Genomic DNA, 15,680 nt, shown 5'->3' on the forward strand with positions numbered 1-15,680 from the left:
CACATCCAAGGAACATTCTCCTAGGTCACTGAGTTGTATTTGCAAGTTACTGAATTTACCACCAAGAAAAAATTTCTCAGTGAAAACTTTGGAGGAAGAAAGAGACCCAAACCTACGAATCAGAATCTCAGAATCTGCAAGTGTGGAATTCAGGCATCTCTGTTTTTAACAAGCCTCCAAGACAGTTTTATGCAATTCTGAGTTTGAGAACCACTGACATTTGGGAATCCCAGTAAACTCTGTATTTGCCAGAATGTGAATCAGTGAATTACAGGAAACATAAGATGTTCAGAAATTGAATGTCAGATGCACAGCCTGCATTTTTAATAATTGATTTAGTGTAAAGATTGAACTTTGTTCCCCAGACAGTCAGAAGTTTGGGGTCGCCTGAGCCCCGTTTCAAAGATAAAAGTAATAGTGCATACCTACTTCCTCTAAGCAAGGTGCATAAAACAGCAAGTTTCCAGATTTTGTTAATAGTTGGGCATAGAAGCATCTTCAGCTACAGAGTGACCTGTGCTACTTTGAGTAACACATCACTTTGCTGAGTATTTTGGGCCCCTAACTTGTAAGTGTCTAGATTAATTCAGTCTATCAGACTTTAATGAAGTGACTGATTTGTGTCGAGCTCTGTGTTAAATTCTCTGTGTTGCTGTCTCTGTGACCAGTGGATCCAGTTATGTGGCCTCCCACCCTTCACAGCTGGCTTAAGGGAATTAGACAGATTCCCTGTATGTGCTCAGCCCACTGGCCCACTGAGCACAGGGGGACAGAGAAAGGAAAAGCCAGGCTCCCAGATAATATACTATGGACAAATTTGACTGAGCTTTGCAGCTAATGGGGAAAAAGTTTTTTTTTCTGGGTGACTTTCTTCTAAATACTGAGGTAATTTTGGGGGGTACTTTAGAAAAGCCTCATGGTAACAGCATTAATAATATAATATTGATATTAATAGAAAAACCCTAAAGCAGCCAGGTTATATGCAGACACAAAAGAACATGCCAGAAGGTGAAAATTTACTTTGTGCTTAATGTTAACACATTAAATGTTTCCAGGTCCTCAAGGAAAGTATTAGAGGTTCAGCCCAATATACAATATGTGAAATGTGAACCAGCTTTCCTAGGGGAAATTAGAGGTCTCACCTGCAAAGGTTTTCATCTTACAAGGTCTAAAGGTATTGCATGGACCCTGCTTAGGGAAAGAGAAAGGTCAGAGTGACTACAAGTTGAGAGGGTGAAGTAATGACAGAGGCCATAGTCCTCAGCTAAGCTCACTCCACTTATGATTAGCATCTCACGTGATAACGTGGCCACCAGTTTCCTCAAACTCATTGAGATTCACGTGGACTAGAATTTTCAGTATTTCCCAATATTCAGCCTAAAAGTCAGAGTGAAAAAACTCCCATGGCTTTCTTTTGTTTGCTTTATGAGCAACCCAGAAATGAAGCTGATTTCAGAATCCATAGTAATTACAGTAATTACAACAATAAAGCACCTAATGTTTGTGGGCTGCATTGTGGTTGATGAATCCAGAAACCTTATTATCCCCTATGAAGTGGGTATTAGTGAGGCTTAATTACCAGATAAAAACAGGGAGGTCCCTAGAGGTCAGGCGGCTCGGCTATGATCACACCCAGCTGGTGAGGAGCAGCCAGAACTTAGACGGACCCACCACATCACAGCTGCCTCCCCAAACTGTAAAGTTCCTGGAGTGTCTAAATGCAGTCGTAATTCAGCAGCATGGTGGTTGACGCTGACTTCAGATCCCAAGTGCTAGTTGCACATCTGTCATTACTTCCACCTTCGTGCGGAAGGTAGATGTTTCCTTATCGAGGCAGCCAAACTGGATCAGAATGATGTTCACCTACCCCAGGTGAACAGGGCCGAAGGTGGACGCTATTACTTGGGTGAATCAGGTCGGAAAATGACTTAAAGTCAAAGGAGTAAGATAGGAATTATCTTGATTATTTGCCTACACAGCCCAAATTCATTCTATAATTGCTCAAACCACTTCTGTTTTTGCGTTTCATAGGTTTTGCAATGTTCTTCTTTGAGCAAGGAAAGGAGGGGGCATTTTAAGTTCATCTGGGTGCAGATTTCAAAACCATCTGTATCGGCTGTAACTAGAAGGATTGTAAACAAGAGCACAGCTTTGAGGCAAGGCTTTAAAATACACTTCTCGATGTGGCACATGTATACAATGGAATATTACCCAGCCATCAAAAGAAACGAAATTGAGTTATTTGTAGTGAGGTGGATGGACCTAGAGTCTGTCATACAGAGTGAAGTAAGTCAGAAAGAGGAAAACAAATACCATATGCTAACACATATATATATGGAATCTAAAAAAAAAAAAAGTTGGTTCTGAAGAACCTAGAGGCAGGACAGGAATAAAGACGCAGACATAGAGAATGGACTTGAGGACACGGGGAGGGGGAAGGGTAAGCTGGGACGAAGTGAGAGAGTGGCATGGACATATATACACTCCCAAATGTAAAATAGATAGCTAGTGGGAAGCAGCCACATAGCACAGGGAGATCAGCTCGGTGCTTTGTGTCCACCTAGAGGGGTGGGATAGGGAGGGTGGGAGGGAGACGCAAGAGGGAGGAGTTGTGGGAGTATATGTATACGTATAGCTGATTCACTTTGTTATAAAGCAGAAATTAACACGGCATTGTACAGCAATTATACTCCAATAAAGATGTTAAAAAGTTTTTTAGATAAAATAAAATACACTTTTCATTTCACAAGGATTTGAGAGGAGAGAAGCTATGGCATTGTTTTTGTTTGTTTTTAATAGGTATTTCAGTGCTAGTGTGACAGTTATCTTTTTTACATCTGGAAACTGGTACGAAGTAGCATCTGCCACTTACTGACTGTGTAACTTTGGGCAAACAATCTTATGTAAGCCTCAGTTCCCCTTTGGTAAAATAATAGTACTCTCAGCAGAGGGTTGTTGTCAAGTATTAAGTGAGATAATGCATGGAAAGTTCTTAGCATTTTTCCTAGCACATAATAAGCTGCTGTTCTTGGTGATAGTTTACTTATTTGACATTCTCCCCCAACCCAAGACAAAAAATCTACTCTTTCTAATAAGACTTTGAGATTATCCACTGAATTTTATTTTTCTTTTACATTCACAAAAGTGTTAAAATATTATTTGTGATCAAATAATGCCTGGCTATCTTTGGGAATTCTGTTCCCTCTATTTGTGTTTTATATCAACATATGGTAATGCTTTGGGAGAGCAGAAGCTTTATTATGCTATTAGCTTTATTATTTGATGATTATTTGGCTCCCAGAAGGATGTCTGATGCTGTCCATCTCACTGCATCTCATTGGCTCCCTGGAGAGTTGTGGGGAGTAACTACAAGCCCCTCCTGATTCCTAGTAAGTTGTGAGTTCTGGCTTACTGACAAATTCCAATGCCAATACAGTCTTGTAGAAAGATTTGAGAATCTGAAAGCCTGGATTCAAGTTCAAACTGATCATTTACTAGCTATACATAGTTGAACTAAGCCACTATTCTCTCCAGCACCCCCATAGAGTAGGGATGTTAATGGGGCCTCTTATTTACCTTTCATGGGATTATTGTGATCCTTCATAGAATGACAAAGTGATTTTAGACGTTACATCACTTAATATCATTATGGCAGACTTGTTGACATTTTAAAAATTATTAATAATAAGGCCCAGGCCAGGATAATGAGATCATAAATAATGCTTCATTAGAACAGGTTAATTTTATCAACAAGCCTCTTTCACAAAGGCTAAATAGCAAATATAACTTTTCTTTCATTAAAAAAGAAAATCTGACCACTTTTTTAAATCCAATTGCTTTTCCCTTTCATCATGTTGACATAAAAATCCCTCCAAATTTAAAGTTTTTTCTTGCTTTTAGGCAAGATTTCTTCAAAAGGGTCTCTGCCTCCCTTGTCCCATGGGTTTGACATCACGAGAACAGATTCTAGAAAGTTTGCTTCTCTTTTTAATAAACAGAGAAATCCAGATAGAGAGTGTAATAAAGTATGATTGTTAAACTTACAATTCAGGATAATACTGAACAACTCAAGACTCTGGAGCCAGACTACAGGGGTTCAAGTCTACACTAGTTTCATGACTGCAAATAAGTACTCTACTTCTCTGTACCCTGGTTTCCTCATCTATAAAATTGGAATAATAATAGTACCTTCATTGAAGGCTTGTTTTAAGATTTAAATGAGTTAATACATGTAAAGTGCTTAGAACTGTTCTTGGTCCATAATAAATGTCACTAAATGTTAGCTACCACCATCATCATCTTCTTCAAAATGGACAGCTAGTTTTCTCAGAGGTAGAACAGGGCTTCTGCCTCGTGCAAAGTTAGTAGTGCTCTCTGTGCTCGTCGATGGTGTTTTTCTGGCTTTGTATCCCCAGTCCCCATTTCAGGGGTGTGCTGGAAAACCAAGTCTCTAAAAACAAAAGCCCTGATCTGCCGTGTTTGCTGATTTCTGTGGTGTAAATATTCTCAGCCTTGCTGGCATCAGGCTACCAGTGGTTTAGTAACTGTCTGCCCAATTCTTGAATACTTAAAATTCAGTACCCTCCACCCTAGATGAGCTGGCTCCAGCACACTGCTGCCGATGGCTTAGACACTCAGTGAATAGGTTAATCAGTCAGGCTGACGGCTGCATCAAGTAGCTCTGGATATCCCGCAGAAGGTAATGAAAATGACAAAATGCAGAAGGAAATGTGTGAGAGTAAAACAGTGCACTAGAGGGAGTGCCTCGTTTTTTGTTTTTTTGCGGTATGCGGGCCCCTCACTGCTGTGGCCTCTCCCGTCGCGGAGCACAGGCTCCGGACGCGCAGGCTCAGCGGCCATGGCTCACGGGCCCAGCTGCTCCGCGGCATGTAGGATCCTCCCGGGGGCACGAACCGCAGGCGGACTCTCAACCACTGCGCCACCAGGGAAGCCCCAACGGGAGTGCCTCATTTTAAATTCTGATTTTCCAAGGCAGAAAGACACCCAATCAAAATAATCAAGCCCATGACCCTCGTTAGAATCCAGTTTCCATAATAGTGATTCAAATGTCCCTTATTTCCAGACAGTTCCTCCTTGCCCCTCCCTGGCCCCCTACTACTGCTGCTATGGTTTTATTTGAGAAAAGGCCAGGGCTTGTCAAATAGGAGCTGGAGAGGGAGGAATTGTACCTGAGCTCACCCACCTTGCCTTAGGTTCCCCCTCCTGACTGCCCTCCCTACTCATCACTGCCCTACTTTGCAGATTCCCTACTGTGGTTGCTCCGCCCCACCCTTTAGTCTTAAAAGGAATTGACTTCATTCTCACAAGTCACTCTCCCTCTAAATGGCATGCCATCCTCACCAAAGACTAGCCAGGTGACAAAAAGAAGCATTTTTCCCAGTTCCAACTGCTTTCAGCAATCCCCACTTCCATTTAGGTGAGCAACTGCCCAAATTGGGAAAAAAATTACCCCAAGTCAGCAGCATAATTTGAAGCAAGCAGACCCCAGACTAATGCATCCTGCCCATAGACTTCAGGCCGCCCATCTCTGGACACAGTTTGCATCAACAGTGGTCTTTCCTTATATATTAGTTCCCTGGTATTTCATTGGTGTTGCATTCAAGAGTATTATGTCTCTCTCTCAGAGCCTCAACCTCTGGCCCTCTGGGTTCTTAGTGCCAGGGAGGCTGGGGCTACCCAGTTCCTTCCTCTTAGGAGTGTAAAGATTTCTCTCTTGCCTCTTCCACTTGCCTCCTGAAGATGAGTCCTTCTCTCTCCAAACCTATGAACACCCACACACAGTCATCATGTCCTCCTGTATGTGAGAGTTCTCTGGAGTGGGGATTCAGTAAAACGTCCATGAGAGCATGCTGTATTTCAATCTATAGATTATTAGCTATCTTATACCTATAGAGATCAATCTACAATATCCCAGCATCAGTCACTGACCACTTGGGGAGCAGAGGTTAGCCCAAGAGCCCTTCAAATAAGAGTGGGGATGGTTATTTGCAAACCAAAGTAAATAGGATGTGCTTGTTGGATGCTGAGACCCACAAATACTCTTCCTCTACTACCACCCACTCCCCCAAACATTAGAAACCAGCCTTTACCCTCCCTCTGGGCAGATGATAGAGCCATTAATGTGGAAATTAACCAACCTTGAGCAACCCAAGGGTACTGACACAGTATTGTTGACAAGCTCCACTGATGTGCTTAGAGCTTCCTATCAGATTTCGATTTCTAGTTTTCTTCGACCCCACTCTTCAATATGAGCTGATAAGCCAGGATTACCAGAAAAAGGAAATCCTCTCATGTGGAAGAGATGGACTGTATTAAGGTTCTCCAGGGACACAGAAACAATACGATAGATAGACAGATAGATAGATGATTGATGGAAAGGTAGATAGGTACATTATAGATAGGTAGGTAGAGAGAGAGATAGACTGACTGATTGATTGATTGATTGATTTTTAAGAAATTTGTTCACAAGTTTGTGGGGCTAGCAAGTCTGAAATTTATATGGCAGGACAGCAGGCTGGAAATTCATGAAGAGTAGATTTTTCAGTCTTTACTTTGAAATCCTCATAGCTGGAAATTCAGCCAAGATTTCTGTGTTGCAGTCTTGAGGCAGCATTCCTTCTTCTTAAGGCCTTCTTTTGAATGGATAAAATCCACCCACATTATGTAGGGTAATCTGCTTTACTTAAAGTCAACTGATTATAAACATTAATCACATCCACAAATACCCTCACAGCAACATCTAGACTAGTGTTTGACCAATAACTGGGCACCGTAGCCTAATCAGCTTGATACATAAAATCTACCTTCACAGAGACCAAATCACAGAAACAGAGAAAAGCAACTTGGAAGAAACTATTTATGATAACATAAATGAAAATCTCAATAAAAGTTTCAAAAGATGAGAAACTCTCTCGGAAAGTAAAGCAAAACCTCACAGAAGTGTAACATGAGAGAAAGATAAAATTAAAGGAAGATCCAAATGATCTAAGATCCAAACCATAAGACTTCCATAAAAACAGAATAGAGAAAACAAAGGAAATCATCAGTGCAATAAAGTTTCACAATTTCCAGTGAGAGAAATTGTGAGAGCCCAGTACTGGTTCAAGTTAAGTGTACATCATTGTGAAAGCTCAGAAAATTGTTGGGGACAGGAGAAGCCCCTCCAAACTGTTAGCGACAAAAGGAACTAGGTCACACACAAACTTCAGGAACCAAAACAACTTTGGATTTCTCAAAAGTAACATAGAGGGAATTGTTTAGAATTCCATACATAATTATCAAAGAAGTGTAAGGGTGGAGTAAAAACACGTTCAAGGTCTCACAACATTGACTTCTTATAAACCCCTTCTCAGGAAGCTACTGTAGAATGAGTTCTAATGAAATGAGTATGGAACCTATGATAAACTCCTTCATGGAGACATCCTACCTTTTACAGTAGCAGCCTGGTGGGGAAAGCATCTTCTGCCCCATCCTGGTTTCTGTTTTGGGGATCTGTTCCCTGGGTGTCGCTTACCATTCTCACTAGCATTCATGTACGTGGTTAATTAGGTGAATTTTTGTGGACTAGCACAAGCTCCAAACCATTACTTGGCATTTTCGTGGCAAGATGGGTTCCAAGTTCAAAATAACCAATTTGCTAATCATCTTGGGAATTTGGGCCCTGCCTAAGATTTGATTCAGAGGAATTAGGCCATGTCTGGCCGAGTCCGTGCACTCTGAGCATTACCAGTGGCATCCATGGCTCATGAGTTCCTCTGTTTCTCCAGGTTATCAGTGTACCTGTCTCTCCCAGTTCACCGGGAGAAACTGTGAATCGGAGATCACAGCCTGCTTCCCAAACCCCTGCCGGAATGGAGGCTCCTGTGACCCCATAGGAAACACTTTCATCTGCAGTTGCAAAGCTGGGCTCACTGGAGTCACGTAAGTGAGATTGTGCAATTAGTCTTTCTCTACGCTGCTTCTTGTTGCTAAGAAAACCAAACAGTAAAAAACTAACTGGGATTGGGACTTCCCTGGTGGCCCAGCGGTTAAGACTCCACGTTCCCAATCCAGGGGGCCCGGGTTCAATCCCTGGTCAGGGAACTAGATCCCGCATGCCACAACTAAAAACGATCCTGCACGCTGCAACTAAAGACCCGGTGCAGCCAAATAAATAAATATTAAAGCAAAAAACAACAAAAAAAACACACCTAACTGGCATAAAATATTCACCACTCATAGGATGGGCAAAGGGTTAATATCTGAATATAAAGCGTGCTTACAAATGACTAAAATGTTATCAGGGATTATCTCTGGGTAGTGGGGTTATGGGTTAATTATATTTTTACTTTATACTTCTCTATATTTTCAAAAATTTATACAATTACTATGTGTTCTGTAATCAGGAAAACAATCCTTTTAAAGAAAGTCTTCTCTGACCCCTAATATTTCCAGTATAGCTCTGAGGCAGATATACTATCCATTTCCCCAGAACTCATAAACTGGGCTCTACTTTCTAGCATTTTATGATCATTCTGAGAAACTGAACACTTACGTTTCCTTTGCAAATCTTTTTTTCCCCCAAGGAAGAGGGAAATTAAACTGTGAGCCGAATGGAAAGGGAATGTTTTAAGTTCTTAGTAAAACAACGCTTTCAACTATCCTTGATGGTTTTAGAAGTATATATATATATATGTATACGTAATCTCAAGCAAAGTGATATTCTAATTACAGATCAGTCTTACGTATTCATTAAAGTAAATCTCCCGAGGACTTCACCAGGAAATACTTAGCTGACTTTGAATTGTTGGATGTAATTTAAAGTAATAAAGCTGCATTTATTTTTAAATACTCTGTGATTCTGACTAATTTCCAGCTGACCTGGCCTCAATCTGTTCAAATTAGGGACATTTGACTACATTTTAAAAGGTGGATTACCAAAGATAGAAGTGATCGGGCCTTTTAAAATGAACATATCAGAATAACTGGGGAAGTAGAGGACAGGGAAGAAGAAAGATCTATGTTCTTAAATAATGTTAAACTAAGAAAGAGTAAGACTTACATGTTTGCCTTATAATTATACTCAAAACAAGTCACGGATTGCTTTAAAGAGAATAAAATGGATTTATTTTTCGTTAGAATGCTTTAATCATTTTTCCTGATAATCTGCGTTAGCCTTAGCCTTTAACATAAGCATAGAATCCAGAAGATACGATGCTTTAGCCCTCCACCCACTGCCTACATACACCCTATTACCCCTGCTTCCCAGAGAGACCAAAAATGACTGTATCCATTAGAGAGAAATGTCAGAACCAAAAACTTTCTCCTCCCTGGAAACTCTATTATAGGGTGTCTAGCTTCACAGCTCTTTAAGTGTAGCTCTACAATACCAGAAGCTCTGAGAACTAAAAGGACTGAGGATAAATTCGTGGCAAACTAATTTGGTGGCAAAGTCAGCCAAACCCATTCCGAGGCTACTTCTAGTCTTTATTTCCCTCATTTATTGTGAATATCCGTATGTTTTACTGTAGAAACACTGGCATATTTGACTATGGGGCCTATGTCAGCACCAGTTCCTGGGATGGGGTGGGTATTCTACGTAATATGAAAGGTATGTACTGTATGTCATTTCTAAAATTGCAAAATTTTACATTCTGAGATGCATCTGGCCCTGAGCATTTTGGAGACCAGTACGTCTTCAACAGCATCTGTGGTTTCTTTTTCTGCTCCTTCTCGTCTCTCCCATGGCAGCCGTTTTCTTCCTCCGACCCGCTAGGGTCAGAATGTGGGAGAGACTGCATTGGGAGAAATCCCTTAATGCATGATGATCACCGGGGTCTACGGTGGGCGCATAAATGCTCACCCACCTCCCATATACACTGCATCACATCATTTTTGTCTTGCTTCAGGTACCCTTTAGGTACTTTTTCTCTTTTTTTTTTTTTTTGCGGTACGCGGCACTGTTGCGGCCTCTTCGTTGCGGAGCACAGGCTCTGGACGCGCAGGCTCAGCGGCCATGGCTCACGGGCCCAGCCGCTCAGCGGCAAGTGGGAATCTGCCCGGACCGGAGCACGAACCCGTGTCCCCTGCATCAGCAGGCGGACTCTCAACCACTGCGCCACCAGGGAAGTCCGCTTTTTCTCCTTTAAAGATGTCGGTTTAACATGGAATGTCCGCAGGTCCTGATGTTTGAGGGGGGCTTTTGTGTGTTCTGTCGCGAAGGTGCGAGGAGGACGTCAACGAGTGCGAGCGGGAGGAGTGTGAGAACGGCGGCGCCTGCGTGAACGTGTTTGGCTCCTTCCTCTGCAACTGCACACCAGGCTACGTGGGGCAGTACTGCGGCCTGCGCCCCGTCGTGGTACCCAACATCCAGGCCGGCCACTCCTATGTGGGGAAGGAGGAGCTCATCGGCATCGCCGTGGTCCTCTGCGTCATCTTCGTCCTCGTCATCCTCTTCATCTTCTTCCGCAAGAAGGTCTTCCGCAAGAACTACTCCCGCAACAACATCACACTGGTGCAGGACCCTGCTACGGCCGCCCTGCTCAACAAGAGCAACGGCATTCCATTCCGGAACCTGCGGGGCGGCGGGGACAGCCGCAACGTCTACCAGGAGGTGGGGCCCCCGCAGGTCCCTGTGCGCCCCATGGCCTACACCCCGTGCTTCCAGAGCGACTCCAGGAGCAACCTGGACAAGATCGTGGACGGGCTGGGCGGCGAGCACCAGGAGATGACTACATTTCACCCCGAGTCACCGCGCATCCTGACGGCCAGGCGGGGTGTGGTCGTGTGCAGTGTGGCCCCCAACCTCCCTGCCGTGTCCCCCTGCCGTTCTGACTGCGATTCCATCCGGAAGAATGGCTGGGATGCCGGAACTGAAAGTGAGTCGGAAGTAGTAATGCATCATTATTTCTTCCGCTCGTGTTTACTGGAAGGAAATTCGGGAAGGGAGAGCGCCCCGGAGGCACAGAGCTCTCAGTAGGACATGTTCTGACCCTGAATGTTCACACCAGCCCTGAAATATTGCCCTGGTTCTTATCCCCATTTACAGATGGGGAAAATGAGGCTCAGAGAACATACATAATGTGCACAATATCACACAGCTAGTAAGAGGAAGCTGGTACTCCAATACAGGGCTGCCAGCCTCTAAAACCCATGCTCTTCTTTTTTTTTAAATTAAAAAACGTTTTATTTTATATTGGAGTATAGTCGATTAACGATGTTGTGATACTTTCAGGTGTACAGCAAAGTGATTCAGTTATACATATACATGTATCTATTTTTTTCAAATTCTTTTCCCATTTAGGTAGAACCCATGCTCTTCTCACAATAGCACACCATTGGCAATAAAACAAGCAGCATAGCCACTTATGTGATATACAGGAAGTGTGCTATGGAAGGTCAGAAGAGAGTATTTCTAGTCTTAGGGTGAAGACTTGAGGGGAGCAGAGGGACATTTGAGTTGGACCATGGTGGATCAAAGGTCCAGGAAAAGGAGGGTGTTCCACCACATAGAGGCACCCACATGATCAGAAGAAAACCAAGTCCGTCTGTTTGGCTGGAATGCAGGGTTCAGGAAACAAGAAGGTGAACCACAAGCAGGAAAAGTGGTCCAGGCCAGATGCTAGTGTTTCCCTCTCCTTTTGGCCTCATACAGCAGAATTCTAGGCAAACAGAAGAGCCACAAGTGCAAAGGCCCTGGGGTGGGAAAGACTTTAGTATATTGAAGAACATAGACAAGGTCAATGTAATTGGAGCTTGGTGAGCAGCGGGGAGAGTGGATACATTTTAACAGCAACCCTAATGCAGTTTTTAATCAGGTAAGTAGCTTGATCTAATTTACATTTTTAAAGGATGGCTCTGACTGATCCATGGAGAAGAGACTAAATAGGCCCAAAGAGGGAGGGAGCAGAGACCATTTTGTTGTCCTATATGAACACCTGGGGAGAGGTGGTGATTGCTTTCTCTGTCCTAACATCAGTCAGAATGAAACTAAGGCAAGCTCCGTTGTATCCTACGACTTTTCATCAGGCCTAATGGCTTTATATTCGAGTAGCAGGGACACCCTGGGTAGCAGGAGTTTCCAAAGGCTAGGATTACAGTACTTTGATGTATGTCGGGGTAAAGAGGGGAGGGGGGAGGCTGGTTTCAAATGGAGCTAGAAAGCACATGTACCCAAGGAGATACAGGGCGTCTCCATGAAGGAAGGGGGCATTCCTACTGGTGTCTTTAAGCATGAGTAAGATTTGAGTAGGAAACTATTGGAGAGGGCCTAATGGGAACAGGAAGCAGCTCAGTCAGTGCAGGGGACACGTGAGGGGTTACCTGAGGGTGTCTGGCTCTGTTGTTTAGGAGGAGGGCAGCCAGAGGTGAAAGTTTGGACACCAACTACATGAAAAATGATTGAATCTCTGAGAGTATGAGCTCACCGGGGGAGCAGGAACAGAGAGAGGATGGTCCACCTGGGCCTCAGAAAGGATCTTGGAGATGCCTACATGTGGGAGGTGGGCAGGGAGTTGGGGCCAGGAAGGGAAACAAAACACATGTCAACAAAAAGAGGGCAAGGAAAGCAGAAAGGGCAGCCAAGCAGAAGCCAATAAGGTCAGCAATAAGGTCAGCAGGGTTGAGCACCGTAAAACCATCCAGGAAGACACAGTCTTAACAAAATACTGCACTTGACACCTAGAAGTTTCTTAGTGATCTCAAGAATGTCCCAATGAGTCCTCAAGACAGAGTTCAGCATGCAAGGGTTAAGGACGAAGAGATTTGGTGAGAAAACAGAGGCAGCAGATGAACATGAAAAACCACCACTGCCATGTGCTGGATCGTCTCCTTAAATCCCCACAGCTGCCCCACATGGGACCAATTGGAGGAGTGGATAAGTGAAATGACTTACTTTAGAGCAGTAACTAGGAAAGGGAGGGGTGAGGATTGGCATCTGGTGCATCAGGGTCCAAAGCCTGTGCTTTTACCCAGACCGCTCTTGGGAGCTTTACCAGGGAAGTGGGAGAGGGACGGGAGAGGGAGAGAGTCTCCTGATGATGGAGGACAGCCTCTATTCTAGTACCACTCCAACTATGCTCTCTGCTGACTCCACCTCTGAGTAGACACACTTACACTTCAAGTCCTTCCCCTTGGATTTTAACCATAAATATATTCCCTCTCGAATTAGTGGTAGAGTTAGACTCTACTGCAGCCTTGCCAATCCCCTGGTTAGTAGAAAGCCTCCTTCATTTAGCAGTGAAGATTTTGAATAAATGGAAGAGTGGAGAAAGGAGTTTTGTGCACAGCACTATACTCACCAGGGTGGATCATTTGGCATTTCCTTCCTTGTGTTCAGGGCTAAGCCTGGTGCCCACCTTGTGCTTTTCCAAGGCACAAGTTTTCTGCCACATGGCTGTTGGGAGGTGAATATCTCCCTGGCATCTCTGTCCACTTGTATCGGTTGCTCATCCAACTCATCGTTTTGCTGTGGCTTCCGCATCTGATGGCAGATGCAGAGCTGCAGTGCCTGCACATTTTGTGGAAGAAACAGCGATTTCTCTAGTCATGAAGAACAACTGTTCCCTTAATCACGAGTCCCCGTCTCTTCATACCATCACATTCCGTGATGATTTTCCTGGTGATCAGTTCCCTCCACCCACTTTGTAATGTGACAGCTTTATTTCCAGAATCCACCTCAGGCCAAAACTCACATGTCCCCCCAAAGTATTGTTGAGCTTTTATCGACTACATTTCCCCCTTTGTTAAGCAAGGCAGAGCTAGCTGGCAAGACACTCTCTGGGTGACTAATTCATTTTTCACTTGACAACTTCCAGATATGGGTTTTTATTGCTTCTTTTAGTCCATCAAATAAGAAAGTAGCCCTGTAGTGCATGCGTGCGTGTGTGTGTGTGTGTGTGTGTGTGTGTGTGTGTGTGTGTGCAGGCTCTCTTTGTATGGCAAAGAAGGAGAAGTGTGTGGCTAAGAGCACATCCACACCGCTGACTGCTGTCCTCCGGAGTGCCGAATGCTGTCATTCCCAAAAATGATGTGGCGCTGCCCTCTAGAAGGCAAAGCTGAGAACTCCACTCGCTCCCCAGAGAGGGAAGTTCGGATTAGTGTAATGGCATTCTTGCCTATAAAATATTTATACTCCTATTTTAAAAGTAATCTCATTTAACCTGGTGTTGACACCACATCAGTTCATGTAAATGATCTAAATTAACTCTGAATGGCAAAGAGCAGCCCAGCCACTTCATCCTAGCTTTCCTCTTCACTTAGTCGCTTCCCTTTGAGGATGGAACAGCGACTTTCGGCTGTCAGCTATTTGGAAGCTCATTTACCACAGGTTAAGGGTTTCGAATCCATAATGTAAATTTCTTGATTGACAGATCTTTGCCCCTGATGGTACAGTCAGTTTTCTATTGTGCACTAAATTATTTTCTCTAAGCAAATGAAAGTGCCCCAAGAAGTGAACTCTGGCAGGGGGCGGGGCTGGAAATATGCACAAGGTAACCAGTGTCATTTCTGCTTTCTCTCTGGCTGTCCACGAAGACAAAGGGGTTGATGACCCAGGAGAAGTGACCTGCTTTGCAGGCAGTAATAAAGGCAGCAACTCAGAAGTTCAGTCCCTGAGCTCCTTCCAGTCAGATTCTGGTGACGACAATGGTAAGAAGTCATGGAATTTGTCCCTCCCGGTGGGCTCTGTTTCCTGTGCTGGCAATCACTGGTTGAGAGGAAGGTGTTGGGACCCATCCTGTTTCCTGGCCCAAGCGTGGGCTTTTGCTTATGCTCACAGCTCTCGCTGGGCTCCACTGTTGCGTGTCCGCTGAAAAAGCAAGCACTCATTGAGCCGCAGCTGGGAGCAGGCACAGAAGTAGAGGAGGTTCCCGCAGACCTCCAGTAATGCGTCCTCTTTGACTTAGTACATGATGGAACTACCCCATCCCAAAGGATACTCTCTAGCAAAGTGTGATTTGTTTCCTTTTTTATTCTAGCTCATGATGATCTCTTCACACTTCACTATCCACCCAACCTCCCCATCATTAGAAATTAGTTCAGAGGCAAGACCTCCTTCTCGTAGAACCTCCTTCCCAGAGAGGTAGTATCTTCATTCTTCTTCAATCATTTGAGGTCATGGGCCTTTGGAGAATCTTATCTTAGATACGATGGATCAGCTCCTTAGAAAAATGCACATACCCCCAAAATGTTGCATACGATTCCATGTGGTACATGAACCTCACTGACACCCCAAAGCTGCAGCCTCTACCTCCTGTGAACCCATGTTTATGGAGAGGGCGTTAATGAAGGACTGGGTTTTCTGAGCTTGAGGAACCAGCTTTGGAGGATGGGTTGGTCTCCCCAGGGCAGGGAAAGGGTGCAGAAATAGTCATAAAACAGTGAGAATTTACCACATGGTGGTGAACAAAGAATAATTTCAAGTAGTCATTGACAGTGACAGGCAGGCTTACCTTAGTCTATACCTTATGCTACTTTCCCATTTATCAACAATTGGCAAAATTGGATATTTATAATTTATGTAATCATTCACCCCATAAACCCTTGCTGAGTTTCTCCTGAATGTTGAATCCTGTGCTGGGCATTTTGTAGCCCGAAGAACAAAATGAAAATGACATAGTCTTTGCCAACCACCACCCGCCCCCGGCCCGCCCCAGGTAAAGACAGGAACAAAGGAGCCCCGA

The 15,680-nt window shown here is 44.0% G+C and overlaps 1 protein-coding gene across 2 annotated transcripts in view; it reads left to right on the forward strand.

Moving 5' to 3' along the window:
* Positions 1-15,680, forward strand: part of FAT3 (FAT atypical cadherin 3) — a 565,154-nt gene that overhangs the window by 546,173 nt on the left and 3,301 nt on the right. For both annotated transcript variants that reach the window (XM_027087767.1, XM_027087765.1), the window contains exons 22-24: positions 7,788-7,941; positions 10,222-10,877; positions 14,533-14,646. In XM_027087767.1, coding sequence (XP_026943568.1) covers positions 7,788-7,941; positions 10,222-10,877; positions 14,533-14,646 — 924 coding nt within the window. The remainder of the gene's footprint in view (positions 1-7,787; positions 7,942-10,221; positions 10,878-14,532; positions 14,647-15,680) is intronic.

The sequence above is a fragment of the Aethalodelphis obliquidens genome, unplaced genomic scaffold, assembly GCF_003676395.1.
Source record: "Aethalodelphis obliquidens isolate GAN/ISIS:26980383/991018 unplaced genomic scaffold, ASM367639v1 scaffold60, whole genome shotgun sequence".
Taxonomy (NCBI): domain Eukaryota; kingdom Metazoa; phylum Chordata; class Mammalia; order Artiodactyla; family Delphinidae; genus Aethalodelphis; species Aethalodelphis obliquidens.